Consider the following 20,089-nt stretch of genomic DNA (forward strand, 5'->3'; position numbering starts at 1 on the left):
AAGTGGCGAAAAAAAAGAAACGTGACGCTCAACAATCCACAAGCTGCTGTAATTGAATCATGTCTATTCTGTCAGCACGATGTAGCCTGTACTTTGTCACCCACCTAAGCAAGACGATCATTAACGCACCGGTCTTAGCCTTCCGGCCTCTCTCTGCTCTGTCTCTGGGTCGAGTAGCGGCATGCCTGATGGTGGCTACCCGCCATGACTACGCTCTTTCACCGCGACCGCAAAGTCGTTTGCCTTCCCTTACCTGGCTTCACCGCCATCTGGGAAACGGGCTTATCCAGCACCACTATTTCCCTCACGGCTTCGTACCTCCTTTCTATATTAATGCACTTCAACCCACCTCACCTTCCCTTCTCTTGCTTCTGCACCACGCTCTCAACTTTGCTCTGGCTTCGCTTCTACACTCTCTTTATCCCAATCTTCCACATTCATAGTCGCTGCTATCGACGCCGGCCACTTTCAGAGATTATTGCATCCACTAGTGCAAGCAGCAAGCAGCCATGCGAATTCCACACCTCGTCGGCCTGGTCGGCCTGGTCGGCCTTGCTAGCCTAGCCTTCGCCGCTCCCGCTCCTCCCGACTCTGTCCCGCGTAACACGGTCGATAATGCCAATATCTCTGCACTAGCAGCTGCCGGTGATACCGTCGTCTGTCAGAACACACTCGACAACGGACCCTGCGAACTTCATCATGCTCAAAATCGATGTGTCACGCTGGGACCAGGGCTTTCCCACAAGGTTCAAACGATATATCAGGCTGCTGGCTCAGTATGCAAGTACTTCGAGTCAGACTGCTCTGCCCGTTATCCAGTCGTCAGCGTCAACTCTCGCAGTAAGCCTATATTCCTTCAGCTTGGTAAGAATGTTGGTGGGAAGATTGGCCTAGTTCTTTGTAAGGACAGCTGGTCTTCCGCTGAGATCAATGGTGGCTTGACTCCTGTCGATCCTCGCCATGTCGAGGCTACGTCCTCGTACCCAACGATCCCATTCCTTGGTGACAAGGGCGATGCGGCTTCCATCGACGTCCGCCGTAGTGAAGCCCCTGGCGACACGCGCATCTGCGACGACGCGAATTTCCAGTGGTGCAGGGACAATGTGAATGCAATGGACCGTTGCTCAAGCCTCGATCCTGCGGCTGGAGGTCCCAGTTCTCTAATACAGTTTCGAGGTGCTTTCTGCAAGTGGTACCGCGGGTTCGGTTGCTCGCGTGAGAGCAACGACCATGCACCTATGAAGATTGACTCTAGGGCCCAGAAAGTCGAGCTCGGAGAGCTGGGTCCAAATAACAACCTCTTCAAGAGTGTGGAGTGCCGTGGCGCATCTTTTTGAGGTTGGTGTACGGGAGATTCTGTGCAGTCCGGAGGGAAGCGGCGTGTACTAAAATGACGATCAATCTGGAGAGAGATATGAAATCTTAGTTTTGGTCTTTGTACAGTGTGATGGCTCGACAAGAGAGCCGCTCACAGCATGTCTGGATAGCTCTCACGGGTACTGAGCTGTAGCTTATGGATAGTGTTCCCTACATCATTTACATCAGCCATTCTCCCCTCTGCCTTCACGACAACACTTGACTATTGCACCACTCTCATCTCAAGTCACTCAACACTAAACTCTCCAATGATGAAAGTCATTATCATTACTTATCCGTCTATATTTACGGACGGGTCCCGCAACTTATGCTTTGCTAAACATGTGAAGAAACAAAGAAATATACAGATTGGTATCATCACGCATTCTCCTGCTAATCCCTATTTATAACCCTTAAACTCCGTCTCGGATTCAACAAAACACCTCTGGTACCCCAGAAGCTCGGTTCTTGGCCCGAGAGTAAGTCTTCCGTAACACTGCCCTCACTACTCCTTCTCCCCCATTCGCCCGCTGGGCCCGCATATGCTGTCGTCTGCTCCGCACTATTGCCTCGTGCGATATCGAATGATCCAGCCGCCGCGCCGCCATTGCTTCCTCTGAGGGTACCAGGCGGCCTTTCGCTCGAGTTCTTGGATGCTGATGTGAAGGTGCCCTGCTTCTCGTTGTTGGCGCGGGTAGTCACCATGGCGGCGTGATTCTTCCAGATCTGGACTTGTTTGCGGTAGACCCATGCGCAGAAGGCGAAGTAGGCGGCAATGAAGAAGAAGACGCCTGCGATTACACCAGCCACGATAGCACCGACATTGGTGCCTTTACTATTATAGCCATGCGAGCTGCCGCCACCGCCACCAACGATTTCGGTTACGACGGCGCCGTTGGGTCCTGTGACGGTGTAGGTCAAGGGTTTGCCCGTTGCGAGGGGCCCTTTGGTGGCGGTTTGAATAGGAGCAGTGAGTGTAGCACCGCCCGTTGCTTCGCCGCCGATGACCTGGCGGACGGGGTCGGGGACGGCGTAGCCGTAGGATCCTTGAATGCCTGCGCCGATTCCGAATCCACGCTGGTTTGCCTGTTGAGCGAACGAGTTGCCAGTGCTGCCCTCGCCACTATATCCCTGAAGCGCCTTCTCGCCCGTGAGTGCAGTGAACTGATTAGACCACGAGAGGCTAGACATGTTGAACACGTAAATGCCTGGGGACTCGCAGGAAATCTCCTGGCTTATGAAGCCGCCTACGACGATCATTTGACCGTCCCAGACATGGCAGGCGTGGCCAGCGCGCGCGTAGGGGACCGCTTGCTTGTCTTGGTCGACTTGAATCCAAGTGAAGGAGGGTACGGAGAGAATCCACATGTCATCTTTTTGGGTCTGCGCAGCAGCGGGTTGAAGGTTTTGGCCGCCGAACATGTAGATATTGTACGATGAGCCACTGAGGAAAGTGAGTTAGTGGATGTTAGGAGGAGGTCAAAAGGCATAACGCTTACTCTGCAGCGGCTGCAACTGTGGCACAAGGGTTGACACGGTATTCTGGCATCTTGCCAGATGTGCTTTGCTTGTACCAGGTCGATTTGGCAATGTCGTAGACGTCGATGACGTTCATTTGCGTCTGCGAAGATAGTTAGTTTCCATACTCTTTTTTTTCTTTCTTCACGGAATTGAACTTACAAAGGTATCATTGTCGCCGCCAGTAAGACCAAGTAGAATGCCCTCATCGCCAAAACCAGGGACGTAGACGAGGACGCCGTCCGCTCGCTCGGGAAATGAACCAGAGTTCTGCAGCCCGCCCTGGGTAATGTTTCGAAAGACGCCATCCTTTCCAGCCGTCTTGTTGTCTTTCAGACTCTTAACGGCGTTGTTGGTGTGTCCTGGAAATGTGAACTCCAACAAGCTCTTCAGATACACCCTGGCAACCTGATTACTCCATCCTTTGGTGGTGAAATCATCCAAATGGCCTCCAAAATAAAAGCCCCTGCCTAGTGTATTGACACTGAAACCAGCGCCCTCGGCGGCTCGCTGCACACTCTGCCCGTCACCCTCTGCATTGTCGCCAGCCGAAGTCTTCGGGTCCTTATGCTCAACCCACTGCTTGGTAGCAATACTGTATTCCCAGATAGAATTAGGCCCGGGAGCGACTTTGGGCTTGTCAGAGTACTGGCCGCCGTAAAGCCAAAGCGAATCCTTCGAGGACCAGAGTTGACCGAGGGAGACGGCGGGCGGGCCGGATGGTATAGGGAGGCCGGTTAAGGAAGGGGCGGCGACTTGCCAGGATTTTGTGAGGTCGAGGGTGAGAAAGTCGTTGGCTGGGGGGGTAGGTCAGTATTTACTATTCGCAAACCCAGGTGGTTCGGAAAAAGAGTGCAAATGGACTTACTCCAAGTGTTTTCCGCTTGCTTTGAGTCTGTGGATTTGCGAAAGCCGTACATGTATAGTGTACCATTGACGATGGCGCTCTGACCGCTCCATCGCTTGCAAGCGTCGGTGGGTGAATCTTCTCGTCTAACGAGCATCGAGTGCTCTGGTTCCGCTTGGATGGTGGCGCGTGGAATCATGCCACCGCGTACGCCAACTCGTGAGATGGGATTGAGCTGGAGGATTGGCAGCAGCAATGCCAATACAACGCTGAATAGACCCAGTCGGTATAGCTTGGTCGATATGGTGTTGTGAGTCGGGAGAAGGGTCACGGTGGACGTGGTGTGTTGTTCGTTGTCTTCTTCGTATACCGATTCCCAATCGCTCTCCTCGTCGTCCTCGTCGTCCTCATCTTTTTCTGCTTTCTCGTTGATAACGTCGTTCCGGCTCCGGAACCGCAACATCTTCGCTGGCCGCAACTGCTTCAACGTATGGCCTTGGGTCCGCACTGGGCTACGTTCTTGTCGAATCCTCTCTTCATCCACCAGCCCCACCTCGGTAAAGACGGACATTCGTCGGACAGAGGCCCTGACCGCAGGTCGAGGTCGTACTTGCTCCATGTCCATGATCAGTCGTCAAGAGAAAGAAATTGTCGACGCTCAAGGGGTGGCGCGCGCGCAAGTCGTGGTCAAAAGTCGTGATTACGAGTCGCGTGCAAGTTGTTCAGAAAGAAAAGGAAAGGCTCGTGGAAGGGGGATTATGGATGACGTCGCTTTTTGGGAACAAGGTCGAACCCATGAACCCGTTGGATCGAGGACGGGGGAATAGAAGTCAATAACACGCGGATAATATATGCGGGAGGGATGAGTGGCAAGGGTGCAGCAGCAAAGGTATCGTGATCGGCAGATGTCAAACAAACGTCCAAAGTTAGGACAGCGTTGGGGGACCCACGGCTTTCGCTTCGACGACGGCAAAAGGAGAAAGACGACCAACAAAGCGATGGAGCAAGAGAGGGCAAACCTGGCAATAGCGGTACCTTGTTCGTCGTTGTCGTCGTCGTCGTCGGCTGCACGCGCTCCCGCCGTGTGTGGTGTGTTGGAGGCTGGCACGTCACCGACAGGGCCATTTCAAGGCAATGATGGATACACGGCCAGGCCAGGCAGGGGTGGCATTGGCATTGGGTTAGTTGGTTAATTGGTTAGTTGGTTAATTAGTTGGTTGGTTGGTTGGTTGGTTGGTTATGCCAATGGCGTCCGACACCACCCTGAGCCATCCACGCCGATTCAAAGCCTGACATGTGCCAAGACTCCAACTAGCCTAAATTAAAAGCCCCCGACCAAGGAGGTCGTCCTGGTCCAGAATTAAGAGATTGGACTAGGTAACAATATTCGTGCTTGTGCTTCTACCGTGTGTCACGTCTCACGTTGGCCATCCATCGCCCAAGCACATTTACCACATACTGTATAGTATTCCTTCTGCGATTAAGCTACTATCAAACAAGGTCGTCCGCAATCGTTAAGAAACCAACTTGATCCCCATCCTCTGAAGCACTATTGTGGCCTCTTCCTCGCCTGAAATTCACTACTTTTTAGTGGTATCAATGTCCAGATTGCCCATGCTTACGCCTTACCAAACGTCAATCCTTATCCGACTCATCAAGTGCCGTATCAAACTTCAGCCTCACTCTCCGCATTGTCGCTTTCTGTAATCAACTCTGCCGACTTGAAAGCCTTCGGAGTACTGGGTGGGAGCTTTGGTTGCGTCCCCCTCCTTCTGATGGTCTTACCTCGCGAACGCTTCCGCTTCGTGTTGGGCAAAGCCGCCGTTGCAATCTCGCCCGCATCCTCGTCCATCTCCGCGTCGGCATAGGGGTCGTGGTGCTCCTTCAGCTCATCGCCATGTTCCTCCACCAAAAAATTGAAGACGGCTTCTGCCATCTGTTCAAACGATGCCTGACCCTCCACCAGCTCCTTGTCCTTCACCATCTCAAAGAGCTGCTGCTGGGCAGCTTGCAGAGTTCGCACCGACCAAGACTGTTGCATGGCAGCTGCAACATCGTGCCAGTCAATGTTCTCTGCGCTCTCCTTCTCCCGAGTAAGCAGAGCCTCTATGAGATCGAACTTATCACCCCACCGCATCTGACTTGCGCCTGGCGTACCAATCACCGCAGAACTTCTGGGTGGCGGAGTGCTCTTCTCAGTCGCCCGCTGCTCACTCTCAGCCGTTTGTGCTTCTAGTGCGGTTCCATGTGACTCCGTTAGTTTGCGACGCTTCTTTGGTTGTTTCGTCAAACTCTCCCCGTCCGCTTCGTCGTCTTCGACACTCAATCCGCGTTTCAGCCGAGACTGCCGACGTTTCTTTGATGACTCTCCCCCTCCAAGGATAGAGCCGTCCCCAGACTTTCGGGGCCGACCACGTCCCTTGGAGGACTTTGTCGACGACTTTGGAGTTTGCAGAGCCTCACTCTTCCGAGGGCGACCACGCTTTCTTGGCGTCGGTTCAACCACCGGCTCCGCTTCTTGGTCCCGCGCGACCGTTTTTCTCGGCTTGATCTCCAACTCTATATGAGGTGGATCATTCCGATTTTGCATTTTGGTCCATTTGACCGAACTTTGTAGGCGACTGCGAGTGTTGCCCATTTCAATACATACTTGCGCCCAGTTGATGTCCTTGCTCGCGTACTTGTCGAGCGGCGGCTTGCCAACTTCGGCCCGGTAGTCCTCATCTCTCTGAGCTACGGTAGTGATGGCGCGAATGAGGAGCATTTCTTCATCTTGAGACCATTTACTCGTGTTCCGGCTATCGCCGTATTGTAGATAATCTCGCCAGCGATTGTGCACATCGTGCATCGATCGATCACCCAGTACTTGGGCAATCAGCTTCCATTGTCTCGGGTGCAGCTCATATAGGTTCTTCACATGCTCATCCTCTTCTTCCGTCCATCCTCCGCTCTTATATGAATGGTATTGGGATCGGATATGTTTTCTGACTTTCTCGGGTTTACGAGTCAGGTTGATGCATCTCATCTCATCCCAAAACTCTCTGCTTTCTTGTTCATCGAGTACCTCTTGCGGGGCCCAGTCACTTCTGCGCCGAGGCGTACTAGCATCCCTGGTATCGTTGATCCACTGTATGACTTCGACAAGTTCGGAGGTATCCAGTCCCTTTCTCTGTTGGTAGTCCCAGATTGCCCTACGAATAAGCTCATCTTCATCTTGGGTGAAGTCGCCACTCGTCTGAAGATTGGGAGGGTGATTGACGTCGCGGACCGTGTTGAGTGATCTTTCAGCCGCCGTGAGTGTATTGCTAGGATCTACCTTGCTGGCGCGGGCGCGTCGCCGGCTTTCGCTCCGTTGTGAAGAATTGCGAGCTTTCTTGTGTTCTCGCTTCGTGGCCGAACCTTTCTGTTCAGGTAAGTGCATAGAGGGGGTTTCGGTATCGCCTGTTGAATTCTCTAAAGGCACGAAATCGTCGTCTGTCGAGGTGGGCTCTAACGGCACAAATAATGAGTCGATATCCGACTCCGGCATCGACGTCACAGGATCCTCGACTCGAGCTTCGTCTGCGGACTTCGTTTGTACTTCCTTTCTTCGTCTTCGGCTGGTACTTTCCAGTTCGGCATGGCTGCTGTCCGCATTTTCTCCAACTTCTCCCTCATCTGTGAAAGCGAAAGGTTCATCCACATGCTGACCAAGCTTGCGGGCAGTAGCGGGCCAGTCATAAACTTCTATGCTGTTCGCCTTCTTCTTCCTGCGAGCAGATGGTGTCTCGTCGTGGATGGTGAGATCATCCGCGTTCTGGACCGGGGTGAATCCGTCAACACCGGTAACCACATCTGCGTTTAAGCCAGAAGAAGAATCGAGCTCAGCCTCCACTCCCGGTGTCCGTTGCCTAGACCTCTCGGGCCGTCGCAACACCCTCGCTGAACCTTCTTGCCGGCCATCGATGATCTCATCCTCATCCTCAACATCACGATCACTATTTCCTATCACTTCCCGAGCTCTGCTCTTCCGCAAATTTTTCGACTTGTTATCACGCTTGTTAAGGGTAAGCGTTCCAACTTCTTGATCAGCTACAGGACTATGCGGTATTACCGCTATGGTGTCCTCCACACTTGACATATGTATTGGCTCCGCTTGGCTTAGTGGGGTAGGTGTGGCAATGCTCGAACGTCTAAGCTGGCGCTTTGGTTGTGAAAATGAAGATGTGAACATCTCATTTGCGCTTGTTGGCGTGTTTCTACCACGTCTTGAACCCTTTTCTTCTGGCAAGATGTTGCTCGGGTCAATCTCATTTCGCAGCCTTCTTTTTCCCTTGCGGCTGGTACTGCTCATATCTGGCGTGCTGGCTGGTCCAGCGAGACTCGAAGTCATAGGCGGTGACATGAGAGCGTGAGTGGTCGTTGGTGCGATCTGCGAATCGGGCACCTCGACATCGTCGTTGTGTGGTGTTATATCGTTGGTCGTTTGCGACTTCAGCGGGGGTATTGGCCAACCGCTAGAGACGTTGTTCATCTCGTCGCTAGCAGTGAAGCCTTGTAGGTCCGAAAGGGAGTAGGATCGGAGTGGCTCGGGGAATGGCAGGTTGTGCAAGGCGGCCTGGGAAGCGGCTGCCTGCGGCGTGGACGACGCCTTCGATTTGCGCGCACCATCGCTCTTTCGCTTGTTGCGCACAGAAGAGGTCGATTCTTCAACACCTTTGACTAACGGGTCTTCTTCATTGTAATCCATTCTGTGCTCAGCCTGGGCTTCTTCATCCATGAGCTGTTGCGATGCCGCTACGTCGTCCATCTTCGGGCCTACAGTTCCAATCGGTCAGTCACAGCTTCTCACATCTTCGCGAATCATAGAGAAGAAAGAAATCATAGTCTTGCAGCGTGTCAACGCGCTATGTACTCACTATAGCGGGGCACGCGCTCGGTAGATGGGGCAGCTACGGTAAGGACAACCGTACTTTTAACTGGGTCAGGAACGGGCTGCGACGACGATAAGCCCATCACGGGCCTTAGGCGAGCATGCTTGGTGTCTTCGGGGTGTGTGTGACAAACCAAAGGGTGGTTTGGCGCAGCTGGGGTGGTCGCGATAAGTGGTTGTTTGCAAGATGATTTGCGTGGTCGATGAGCTAAGCACAGATTAGGTAAGGCTAATTCCCAAACATGCCCAGGTAGGTCATTGCCTCCCCCAAAGCTAGTATCAACTTATCTACTTCTCATTTGCTACCGAAGCCTTAAGGCAGTCCTGATACGGACATGAAGCCGCCTATGGTCCCTCTATCTGAACCGTCTCTCTAAGTGGCCTAAAACTGTATGGGTGCCTACGACAACCTGCAGACGCATCATATAAGATACATCAACCTAATCAGGAAAAAAAAAAATTCAAAAGCCTACACCCCAGCTCTGCCTATCAAGATATCGCCGGTCCTGTGTAGGCATTTTAGGTGCAGAGATAATAGTGATCACGTTGAATTTTCCAGGATAGAGATCGAGCCCAATCATGGTATCAAACCTCATCATCGTTCTCTCGTTAGTACCAACTGTCAATAATCTGCTCTCGATGACTACTAATGAGTCTGATATGACCCGTGGCTGTATAGAGGAGACCTATTCCAGAACCTCCAAGTCTCGTGGACAGTTACATCGAGATTTCTATTAAAATGACTTGGAATGACCTACTCTATACGCCTCTTCCTGGTCTCTCAATCTAGTCTGTCGATGAAATTACCTTACCTAGTCTGCCCGTCTACTAATCCATGTCCAAGCGGCTCTCCAAGCAACCATAGAATATCTTCCAACATCACAATCTCGCACGAATACGTTCGATTAGCCCCACTAGCAAATAGTGGACTAGGCCGAGGGTCTTTCACGACAACACAAGCAATCCTTCACATGATATCATCCTTTCACAATATACTATCAACATAGGGATTCTCTCACAACGTCTCAGACGATGAGCATACGCCAATCCCAAAATGGAGTCGAAGCTTCTGAACAACGAACCATTCTCACTGGCCTTGACATTCATATTCGCGGGCTAGCCGCGAAAATTGCCGCTCTTTCAGAAGGAAGGACAGTTTTGGAACAAGCAAGGAACTACCTTCGTTACATCAGCACTTCTTTCCTAAGCGATTCGGGTAACGCAAACGAACACTCCGTAAATTCTTCCAAAAACCTAACAGGCACGTCTTAGCACACTTGTCCTCGCCCTATCAATAAAGCCACTCCAAGTCTGCGCCACCAAGCCATCATCTGCCGCGCCCTAGAAGGAGACCAGTCACCATCACCTCCCGTTTCCTCAAGTCTTCTACATTCGGAAGACTTTGAAACTGCTTTTGAAGGCGGAGAAAGTGAAAAGGGGACATCTATCGATGGGGAAGAAGCAGTCATCAGGACTCGCTCTTCGACATTGCCGTCATCATCTGGTGGGATTTCGCTGGCAGCATCTCGTAACAGTAACACTAGCGCTCTAGACAAAGTTCACAGAGCGCTCACGGCGAAGCGGGAGATGAAGAGGAAGCGGCAGGAAAATGCGGCCAAGGCTAGGGAAGTTAGAAGGCGGAGGCCAGGTGAGGACAGCAAAAGGACCGTGTGAGTTAAGGTCACTGCCAATGAAGCTCCGTACGCTACTCATTAGGTAGAAACTATGGGCTACGGTCGGGCTGGGTATGCCGTAAGGATCAAAAGCACAATCATTCTCTACCAAAGGGGCTCTTATTATGATGGATAAACAAAAGCTGAGTGCAGGCTTTAGTACGACAGGCAGGCAGCAGTGGTGTGTATCAGTCCTCAATTACATTATCACACTCTTCAAAATTATCTACCTGAAAAGTCTCCCTATTTAACTCATTATGATAATAGCACCCACGCAACAAACCCCAGCGCCTCAAATAGTAGCACCAAGATCCCAATCGCCATGCCACTTCCCACTCGATCGCTCCTCTCCCTGCTCAGCGTCAATCTCCAACCCGTGCCAGCTGCGCCCATGCAGATCCACAGCAGCGCCGCTAGTACACTTAAAGTCAGCATCAGTGTGAGTGCAGAGAGAACACGGAGTGTTGATAGTGAGTGGACGAATTGGATCGTAGCGACGGTGTCGGGTGCTGCGTGAAGTTCTTCGTGTAGATAAGCCCCACAAGATATCTTCTCGTCTTCCATTTGTGGAGAGTCAAGACTTCTTGCGCGTCTGCGAGATGGACGAGTCGATTGCCGAGAAGGTGGTGGTCGTCGAGAGTCATTTGATGCTGCGACGCGGCGGGCCCAATGGACCCATGTGTACCTTGCCTTTCCGGCGAGTGGCTTCTTATATAACTTCAGCAGCCCATCTTCGGTGAAAGGCGATCTTGTATCAGAACAGCTGTCGATGCCTTCCCCCTTTTCTAGAAGTCCTGCCGTTCCTCTGACCGAATCTTGGGATGTAGAGCCGCTCCAAGTACTTGCCAGTCCAAGTTGTATGCGACAAAGTTTACGTGCGCTGAATGCCCGAGCAAACCAACCCCCAGCAAGCTCGTGGTAACCAGCTCTTAATTGTTCAGCGAAAAATCTATCGTCGAATTCGATTTCTCCGGTATTCCTGGTCGTCCTCCCGTGGCGAATTGGACTGACTGTCGTCAAATCACTTGGTACATCGATTCGCACCAAGTCGTTACTCGCGTCTTCTCCGCCGCGCCTTCTCCATGCTCTTTTTTGCAAGCTTAGCCAGACAACCCTTTCTGCATTTTCTTTCCCTGAACCGGTCTGATTTCTGATTACTCCTTGTGCATATTCATTTCTCTCCAATCGACTTCGTAGATCATATTCCCCTCCACTGGAAATCAAGCCCTGGAGGTGCTTGCCTTTCCTATCATCATACTCGGTCTTGAAATCTGGTTCGCTGTAGTCACTGTCCAATCTCTCAAACCCGCCTGCACCTCGACCATCTTCATTTTGCCCGGACTGCCTCGGCCTTGTCTTAGGCTTTGGAAATTCCTTCTTTGCAGTAAAAGGATACGGCGTTTTGATGAAATGACTCGGCAGATGAGCTGGGCGTTCGCGGTCGACTATCGATAATGGTGAGATCTTGATGCGCCGATCGGCCGTAAAGGAAGACAACCTTGGGAATTCGGAAGTGGTACCGGAGTGCGCATACGATCGACCTTGTGCTCGTGACAAGCTAGCGGATGGCGAAAGTGCCTCGAGCGCCCGCATTGTCATAACATGTGCGCCAATGATCGAGTCTGCGATGGCACTGTCGGACGTATTCTTCCTGTGGTGGCCCTTGAAGCCGTCACTACTCAGCAGGCCAGGGGTTACGTCGCTGAATCTCATATTTGGCAACGGCTTAGGAAGTTCGGCGAGGGGTGAATTGACGTCCGAGATGTTACTCCCCAAGGAGCCTCTTGGTGTACCGGAGTTGGAGCGAGTATGTACAAGGCGTACGTTATCTCTGCCTAGCCGTTTGAGCGACATCTTACGTGCTCTCTTTGTGCCTTTGTTATCGACTGAACTTGAGAGTTGGTCATTCTCCGTACCAAGCCCAGAGTCATGGACTGGAAGTGAAGTAAAGGACGGCAGAGTAGTCACAAGACTCCTAGCTCTACCTCTACCTCTCGACCCATGCCTCTCTTCATAAATTCCTTTGACTAGACTCCTCAATCCCAAGCCCTCAGCTTCGGAGAAAGTCTGTGTCACCTCTCCGTCACTGTCTTCCCACTCCGATTCAGACGACCCATCATCGAAGAAGTTGGCACCAGGGTCCCTGCCCATTCCCCCAGCCCCGCTCATTGCAGGATGTACTGATCCGTGTCGCTTAGGTGGAGGGTCGACAATGCGAGGCGACGAGGCTGGACTGGAGGATAGTCGTGCTGAGGGGTGGTTGAGGAAGATCGTTTGTGTCGCATCTGGTGAATCGGGTGGAAGTGCGGGCGAGACGGGACGTGGTTTGAGAGGTGATGCCTTCGACGAGGGAACTTGAGAGGAAGGTTGTGGCTGTGTGGTCTCCATGATAGTACTCTTTTTTTACACTGGTATTGCGCGCGGTCTAAGAATTGTGAGAGTTCGACCGTGGTCGCCCGGCCTGGATTTCCCTTTCTATTCTCTCAACTATTTGCGCTTACTCAAGTCGGCTGAAACGTTGAAATGCATAGGACAAACCCGTGTTCGGAACAAAGACGAAAACAACGTGCCCAACGCGGTGGCGTGTAGTAAAGATAGATGGTGGGAGATGACCAAAACAAAGAAGGCACGTACAAGAGATTGCAGGCCTGTTTTCGGCAATCGGCCGTCCCGAGTCTATGGTAGTGTCCGCATGAGGGTGGAATGCTGGGAGGTGCTCGTCAAATGGACCTGGTATTCGAGCCGCATTCCGGGACCGTCCCTTGCATCACCATTCGCTGCACGTGTTGCGCAGTCAGTCGTACGGAAACAAGACGGATGGAAAGAAGAAGAAGAAGAAGAAGTGAATAAGAATATTCAGGCTTTAGGATGAACGTACAGCCACGTCTAGACGGCCCGCCCTTACTTTATACACATACGGTTGGGCGGCAACAAGCGAAACGCCAAATGCGATGCCACCAATCTTCTAAAATCTAACACGAAATGGGCATGAGAGTAAAGAGATGCGTTACTGAAGCGAAATGAGGCTGCTTTCAGGGGGTTGTATCTTACTCGCCATCGCGGTCGAACATCTTCGTCATGGCTTTATGTGCAAGCTCAACACCAGCAAACGTTGCCGCATTCGCAGGGACTGCTCGTGCCAAAGCCGGTCCAATACCAGGGAAGAAAGCCTTGAGGCCGCCGCTTGCGTGAATGCCCTTGATGGTGCCGCCGATAGTTGGTCGACCTTCTGCGCTCTGCAAGCGTGACTTGATTGTGTCGATAGGGAACACTGGGATCCACATAGCGATACCTGCGGCACCACCAGCAACCATGACCGCGGACATGCTCAGTGGTCCCGGCTGTCCAGTGACTGGGTCTTTGGGTGTGAGTTTCCGCTTCACCGTTTCGTAAGTCGCGAAATAGAACGCTGAGCCAGGTCCGTCACGCGCTAATGTCATGGCTGAGCCGCGGAACACTGAGCGAATACCGCCTTCCTTGTATAACTGTCTTACAACGTCGACACCGCCGGCATATTTGGGCTTCTCGCCAGGTGCTAGCTGCTTCTGGCCTTGAATCTGAAGAAGAACCTTGACGCGCTCGAAGGGTGCGGTGATGATGGTCATGGGAATGGCGCTGAAGAAGCCGGCGGCCGAGACTTGTGCGACGCTGTACTGATTGTTCTCGACCTTGGAGACGCTGGACACGAGTTGCTTTCCGAGATCGTAGCCCCAAAATGATACAGCGACTGCTCATGGTCAGCATATACGGCTCAAGATATTCTACTTGAGAAACTGCCAGTGGTCGGGGAACTCACACATGGGCGTGACGCCCACTAACGGTGCAGATACCCCCGCATACAGCCCCCTCGCAAGCCCTTCCTTTGCAATTGTTTTCTTTACAACATCCATGGCGCCACTGTATACACCCTTCTCGGCGGTCTGCATTCGCACCTTGACCAGGTCGAAGGGATGGCCTACAACCACTGCGCATACACCGCCCACACCTCCCGCAAGCAGCGCTCGCAGCGACTGTAGTGATGACTTTGACGCTGCCTTGACATCTTCCTTGAGCTCTTCCTTGGATGGCAGCTTCTCAGCTATCGCGTCTTTTGTGTTAGGCATCGTGCTTGCTCTGGGAGTGACGCGGGGCGCGTCAAGTCAGACTACAAGGCTTTGCGCGTGCTTGATATATCGGAGAGGTCGGAGAGATGAAATGTAGCTTGAGGAGCGCTTTCTTGTTCCAGCTGCCAGCAAGATCGGAACGAAAATTGCGTGTGGGAAGGCCGGAGAGCCAAAGTTGTTAAGCATGTGAGCTCCAGTGCTCCGGAGCTTGGCCCACGTCGGTCCCTCGCTCGGCTGGGGGAGTGTCGTGGGCCGAGGCAAAACTCCGTCAAGCGCGCGTGGGAAGGCGTCGCTTTGCTCCAACAAATACATCGCCTGTACAAGGTCGAATCTAGAGCTATGTCAAATAATTTATAATTACACGTACGAGGTAATTGCTTTGAGGAAGCGGGCCCGGACGTGGTCTCGATTCGTCATGGATGGGTAGCTTCACAGAAGGCAAGATCGTCCGGTCCAGCGGCTGACGAGCATGCTGCACATTGACACTCAAACGGGTGCCAGTACCTATACTCGGCTAACTTACTAATAACCTTACGCTGGTAGTGAGGCTCTTCGGCGGCACTTCAAAGTATGCGGGGTTTAGTCATCCATCTCTCAAAAGCATGTGAAAGTGTGGGGATGAGAAGACATGCAACATAACATGTACATGGACACTTGGAATTTGATAAGACTTAGCAATCTTTATTCAATGACACCAAGCTCAATACCGGGCTTCCATTCCCCTATTCGTGTTATCATCGTCGCTCTTAATGGCACCCTACTTCTCCGAGTAACTTGACAAACACTATATTGAGGCTGACTGCGCTGGCGTTCCACACCACCTCCCGAAATCCGTGTGGAGCGCACAGCATGTCGACGTCCTATCAATACTAGTAGACGAGAGGCTTCTTGGATATGACTGCGGTAGGGCTGCTGACACTTCCCGACGCCATTCACCCGACGGCAACCACTTCCAACACTCCTTTTCATTTTCACTAACCTGACCTAACCTCGCTTCCTCATCACCATCATCATCATCATCATCATCACCCGGTCCAACAAATCTCCGACGCCGGCTCGGCAGACTCACGACTGATTTAACGCGCCTCGCCCACACTCCACTTTTGCTCCCCACCACCATACACAAAACCTTCGGACGCGCGCTCCAACGCGCACATCGCCAATTTCGAAGCGGCTTCTATAGTGGTCAGGCTGCTCACCACACCGCAACGAGCTAGGATCTTGGACCTGCCGAATCTGTCCAACGACGTTTACGTCGAGCCTTGTTCAGTCGGGCTTGCTTGACTGACCTTGGTCACTCTTCAAATAACTACGGGGCATGCAGCATGCCAGTGCTCCAGTAGACATCGGTAGTAACCTACAGCGAGCTGTCAGCAAAAGCACGGGAGCTCAGCTTCGGGCGAAGGAACCTGTGCTGTTGGGGTGGGAGCTCCATAACTGGAGCGAGTTGGGGAGCGGTGGGGCCCCCAACAAACAATCATATTTTTTCGTTGGTTTTCTTGGCTGTGCCAGAAGGCCAAAGAAGAGAGCGTCGGCCGGTCGAAGTATTGAGAGTTACCCTAGATTGGCCTGTATTTGAACCATTCCCGTCTCATGCTAACCGAAGGAGTTGAGTGTATATTTGATTGGGTCGATCTTGTATTTCTTTCCGTCTATATCCATATCATAAGTGCGGTCATCTCTGCCTCTGCATCTATTTTCCAACATTCGTGTATCGTAGGTATGGCTTAACTTCCCTAACATCACCAAACTTCTTCCTCGCTTCCTCGGTGCTGACGCTGGGCGGCACAATCTGAACAACGCAGTCAGCATATGCCCTACACATGTCTCGTTCACGGCAGCTACTTACCACATCCTCCCCAGCATTCCAATTTATCGGTGTAGCAATTCCCTTCTTATCCCCGGTCTGCAGACTATCAATCACGCGCAAAACCTCACTTGTATTTCTGCCAGTACTCGCGGGGTACAGCATCGTCAGGCGGATCTTCTTGGCAGGGTCGATAATGAAGACGGAGCGGATCGTGAATGCGATGCCGCCGGTTTTGGAAAGGGCATCGAGGTCGTCTTGCGAGATCATGTCGTAGAGGAAGGCGACTTTGCGGTCAGCATCGGCGATGATGGGGAATTGCACCGTGGTGTTTTGAGTTTCGTTGATGTCAGAGATCCACTGGTCGTGCGAAGAGAGGTCGTTGGCGCTCTATCTAGAAGTCAGCGAGGCGTTTCATGCCATTTCAAGCTTGTGAAGCGCATACAAGGCCGATCATCTGCACGCCGCGCGAATCAAATTCATTCTTCAGCTTTGCAAAGGCGCCGAGCTCAGTCGTACAAACTGGAGTGAAGTCTGCTGGGTGAGAAAACAGCACAGTCCACTTGTTATTTAGGAACTTGTGGAAATCCACGTCTCCATGCGTAGTCTTCGCCTGGAAGTTGGGCGCTGCGTTCAGTTAGACATGTATACCTTCACAAGCCCTGGGGTATTGTCGACTGACCAACAGAGCCTAACCTCAATCGCGGCTGCTCTGCAGGGACCGCCAGACCTCGACGAAGGAGCGGGGCAGCAGGGCGCTGGGAGTTCAACACAGGGCGTGCGGTGGAGCGGAGAGCTCGAGAAGCTGCACGGGGTAAGAATGAAGCCATTGTAAGAACTAGATATGTAACAATTAGGTCTTGGGGGTATTGTTGAAGCTCTGTCTACAGTCCCAATGGCAACACTAAAGATTATACCGCATTAGTGTTTTTGAGATTGCGTCATTCCGGATCGGAAAGTGTGGTCGGTCCGAGGTCGGCTGCGGTTTGCTCTGGCGAACCCATCTCCCAGAACGCAGCTTGAAGAGTAGCATCTGGAGGAATTCATTCTCAGAATAAGGAACGGTACCTGTTGCAACGCGTCGCGGTCATGCGGGGACCATCCGTGCCATGTGGCAGACGTTGGATATGACGCCATCCTGCAGCTCACGATGCCCAGGTAGTCAAGTTACCGTTCGGGGCCGCCTTGGACAAAGAACTGGGATTGCAACAAGGCTAGCTTCCCGGTGGCTGGAAGTAAAAGCTGGCCGCAAGTTCCCACGCATAGCGCGAAATCTCGCGAGCCCTTTCTTACACCTGCATGCAGGCCTTTGAGCCCAATATCCAAATTCTAGCCGCGTTTACGATCTTCAAGCCTCGAGAAACTTCAATATATATTCAACATGTCTATTACATCATTCGACCAACATGGCGGCAGCTTCCTCAACTTCAACTCCAGTCCCCCGCGCATCTACCTCACCAGCGTATCCCCCGTATCAGAAAAGGCGCTCCTCTCCTGGAAAGAAGAGGGCTTCGACACGCAACACCTCCCTTACGACCCTTCCTCCCAAGCCGCCTACATCCGCACCCTCAAAACCCTCGGAGAGTCCATCAGCCTCGGTGATAAATTCGCCATCGTAGCCTATGGCGAAGCAGCGGGCATAGTTCTTAAAATAGCCATGAAACCGCTGCCAAAGTGCTGTGCGATTATCGCATTCTACCCACCAGTATTGCCGAGCCCGAAGACCAAGTTCCCAATGGCGAATCATATACAGGTCCACGTTGCAGGCTTGAGCCAGGCGAGTGTAAGGCCGGAGATGTACGACTGGAAGTTGTACCGGTATGACAAGAATAGTACCGGGTTTGCGGAGCCATCGTCGAATGCCTATTCGGACGTAGAGGCGAATTTGGCTTGGAGTAGATCCTTGGCATGTGTGCGCAATGGTTTCAACCACAAGAGTGCTGATCTGGAGCCGATCATACAGAATGTTTGGAATGCAAAGTATGAAGATGACGTTCCGGAGCGGGCAAGTATGGCGGTGGTTCAGAATATGACGCAAAATAGCCCGCATATTTCCATTTTCCCGACACTAGAAGGTGGCGTAGGAAGGAAGAAGGTAGAGGAGTTCTACAGGGAGTTCTTCGTCCCTAGCTTGGTCGAAGATTTCAAAATACGCCTCGTGTCGAGGACCATTGGAGCAGATCGTGTAGTGGATGAAATGGTAGTATCCTTTACGCACTCGGATGAGGTTGATTGGATTCTCCCGGGTGTTCAGCCAACAGACAAATTCGTCGAGATACCCATGGTCAGCATTATAGCAGTAAGAGGAGGTAAGCTGGTATCTGAGCACATGTATTGGGACCAGGCCTCAGTTTTGATGCAAGTCGGCCTACTAGATCCCAAGGTAGTGCCGAAGAACCTCAGGGCCGGAGGCCTGAAGCGGTTGCCAGTCGTAGGAGCAGAAGCAGCGAAACAATTGGTCGAGCCACAGCAGCAAAGATACAACAAGCTGCTGCAGGAGCATGGACTGATGGATGGCTTGGAAGGGTTGAATGGCAATTGAGGCCGTCTTGCACCCTTTAGCGCCATGTTGCAATATTTGGCGTATGTATTCAACCGATGAAGCTGCAAGTCGGCAGTTTATAGTTTTCAAGAACCCAATATTTCCTCCTCACTCCTTCCCATTCGCCTTGCTCGTCAAGATTAGGCACCGAGATCGTCTCCCACTCCGTGTCAAAGCCAGCTTCGAAAAGGTCGATCTCGACAATCTTGTTGTAAACATCGTATACGACTTGTCGGTCCGCACCCATTCCGTTGAAGAAGCCGAATCGGCCTCCCTCGCCATCTGAACCACCAGCGGGATCAAGTAGCCCGATGACATATTCAGTGAAGAACTCTCTCAGTGCTTTGTATTCTTCAGCAAAGGTATCAAAGTAGATTGCATCGAACAATTCGCCCTTCTCGACGAGTCCAGGGACAATGTCCTGCCACCGGCCTTCGTGGATGACGACGCCTGGCTTTTCATGCCATCCCTGCTCTTTCAAACGCTTGATAACATCTGGATGCGCTTCGATGATGTGGTGTGACTTGGGCTGCTTTTCCTGGAAGATGCCATCGATGATACCCATACCATGGCCAATGTTTAGTACGCGCAGACCACTTGTGGGTAATAGGAGCTCTGCGGATCTTTGCATCAGTGTAGTCTCCCACTCCATCATGACACCGTTCGCAGAACCATCCAATAACCGATCGCGATCGAAAGTTAGGGTCGACGCAAGGTAGGCAGGATTTTCGGTTGACTCGTCGCCCTGTACGTCCTCTTGACCTATATCCACCACTTCGATACCCTCCATCTCTTCTTCAGCCTTTGTATCGTCCTCATCCGACTCCTCATCCGACTCGGCATCCCCAAGCGGCTGGTATTCATCTAACCGACTTAACAGCAGTTCAGCCCGCACACCCGCGTCGACGCATAGCTCGTATAGCTCTTTCAAGCCCAGTCTGCGTGCTATGCAACCTGGCGTCTCACCATTGACGTCTAGGTCATTCCATATCGCGCCGTTCTCAAAGAGGAACTTTATGGTCTTGTTGGCTGCTTCGACCTCGTGCGGCTTCGCATCCTCGTTCGCGCTTTTCGTGTCTCCATTGGTGTGACCCTTGGATTGTTGCGTGTCCTCTTCAGAGTCGGGCTCACAGGCAGCAATCGCCGCATGTAAAGGCGTAAAGCCAGTCTCGGAGTCTTGAACGTTTGCGGAGGAATTGCGGAGGAGGTTTCGAAGAGATGGAATGTCGTGATTCGCGGCAGCTAGAAGTATGCTTTGCGTTTGAAGGTCAGTCTCGACGTCAAATGCAGGGTCGTCCATCTTTGAGTTTGGATGAGGTTATTGAGTGAGT

At 52.2% G+C, this 20,089-nt stretch overlaps 8 protein-coding genes across 8 annotated transcripts; 2 read left to right on the plus strand and 6 right to left on the minus strand.

Annotated features, from left to right (window-relative positions):
* Positions 1 to 509: 509 nt before the first annotated feature.
* Positions 510 to 1,337, plus strand: K460DRAFT_353399 (uncharacterized protein; the record flags this gene model as incomplete). Its single annotated transcript, XM_040931712.1, has 1 exon — positions 510 to 1,337. One exon carries the CDS (start codon positions 510 to 512, stop codon positions 1,335 to 1,337), a length of 828 nt encoding a protein of 275 aa, XP_040790983.1.
* A 412-nt stretch (positions 1,338 to 1,749) lies between these two features.
* K460DRAFT_353400 (uncharacterized protein) lies at positions 1,750 to 4,346 on the minus strand (the record flags this gene model as incomplete). Its single annotated transcript, XM_040931713.1, has 4 exons — positions 1,750 to 2,800; positions 2,856 to 2,977; positions 3,037 to 3,671; positions 3,743 to 4,346. The coding sequence occupies 4 exons, from the start codon at positions 4,344 to 4,346 to the stop codon at positions 1,750 to 1,752; spliced, it is 2,412 nt and encodes an 803-aa protein (XP_040790984.1).
* A 763-nt stretch (positions 4,347 to 5,109) lies between these two features.
* K460DRAFT_364411 (uncharacterized protein) lies at positions 5,110 to 8,697 on the minus strand. Its single transcript, XM_040933005.1, has one exon. It carries the CDS (start codon positions 8,508 to 8,510, stop codon positions 5,388 to 5,390), a length of 3,123 nt encoding a protein of 1,040 aa, XP_040790985.1. The 5' UTR covers positions 8,511 to 8,697; the 3' UTR covers positions 5,110 to 5,387.
* Positions 8,698 to 10,561: 1,864 nt separating this feature from the next.
* Positions 10,562 to 12,652, minus strand: K460DRAFT_266582 (uncharacterized protein; the record flags this gene model as incomplete). Its single annotated transcript, XM_040927511.1, has 1 exon — positions 10,562 to 12,652. A coding segment is annotated over one exon (2,091 nt), but the record flags the coding sequence as incomplete, so codon positions are not given.
* Positions 12,653 to 13,105: 453 nt separating this feature from the next.
* Positions 13,106 to 14,577, minus strand: K460DRAFT_74135 (mitochondrial carrier). The gene is made up of 2 exons (XM_040938654.1): positions 14,103 to 14,577; positions 13,106 to 14,033 (listed from the first exon to the last, which is right to left on the minus strand). The coding sequence occupies exons 1-2, from the start codon at positions 14,407 to 14,409 to the stop codon at positions 13,354 to 13,356; spliced, it is 987 nt and encodes a 328-aa protein (XP_040790987.1). The 5' UTR covers positions 14,410 to 14,577; the 3' UTR covers positions 13,106 to 13,353.
* Positions 14,578 to 16,102: 1,525 nt separating this feature from the next.
* Positions 16,103 to 17,046, minus strand: K460DRAFT_276503 (thioredoxin-like protein; the record flags this gene model as incomplete). Its single annotated transcript, XM_040928118.1, has 4 exons — positions 16,103 to 16,201; positions 16,259 to 16,606; positions 16,662 to 16,843; positions 16,899 to 17,046. The coding sequence occupies 4 exons, from the start codon at positions 17,044 to 17,046 to the stop codon at positions 16,103 to 16,105; spliced, it is 777 nt and encodes a 258-aa protein (XP_040790988.1).
* Positions 17,047 to 17,597: 551 nt separating this feature from the next.
* K460DRAFT_375292 (NTF2-like protein) lies at positions 17,598 to 18,758 on the plus strand (the record flags this gene model as incomplete). The annotated part of the gene is made up of 1 exon (XM_040934751.1): positions 17,598 to 18,758. The coding sequence occupies one exon, from the start codon at positions 17,598 to 17,600 to the stop codon at positions 18,756 to 18,758; it is 1,161 nt and encodes a 386-aa protein (XP_040790989.1).
* Positions 18,759 to 18,807: 49 nt separating this feature from the next.
* Positions 18,808 to 20,058, minus strand: K460DRAFT_280720 (arginine N-methyltransferase 2; the record flags this gene model as incomplete). The annotated part of the gene is made up of 1 exon (XM_040928425.1): positions 18,808 to 20,058. The coding sequence occupies one exon, from the start codon at positions 20,056 to 20,058 to the stop codon at positions 18,808 to 18,810; it is 1,251 nt and encodes a 416-aa protein (XP_040790990.1).
* Positions 20,059 to 20,089: the final 31 nt, after the last annotated feature.

The sequence above is a fragment of the Cucurbitaria berberidis genome (assembly GCF_010015615.1).
Source record: "Cucurbitaria berberidis CBS 394.84 unplaced genomic scaffold K460scaffold_2, whole genome shotgun sequence".
Lineage (NCBI taxonomy): Eukaryota > Fungi > Ascomycota > Dothideomycetes > Pleosporales > Cucurbitariaceae > Cucurbitaria > Cucurbitaria berberidis.

Excerpts from the sequence above, each read along its gene's own strand:
- K460DRAFT_74135 (XM_040938654.1), bottom strand. The coding sequence starts at position 14,409 with ATGCCTAACACAAAAGACGCGATAGCTGAGAAGCTGCCATCCAAGGAA. Across the intron at positions 14,034-14,102 it reads AGTGGGCGTCACGCCCATGT|TCGCTGTATCATTTTGGGGC; the intron begins GTGAGTTCCCCG and ends GACCATGAGCAG.
- K460DRAFT_364411 (XM_040933005.1), bottom strand. The coding sequence starts at position 8,510 with ATGGACGACGTAGCGGCATCGCAACAGCTCATGGATGAAGAAGCCCAG.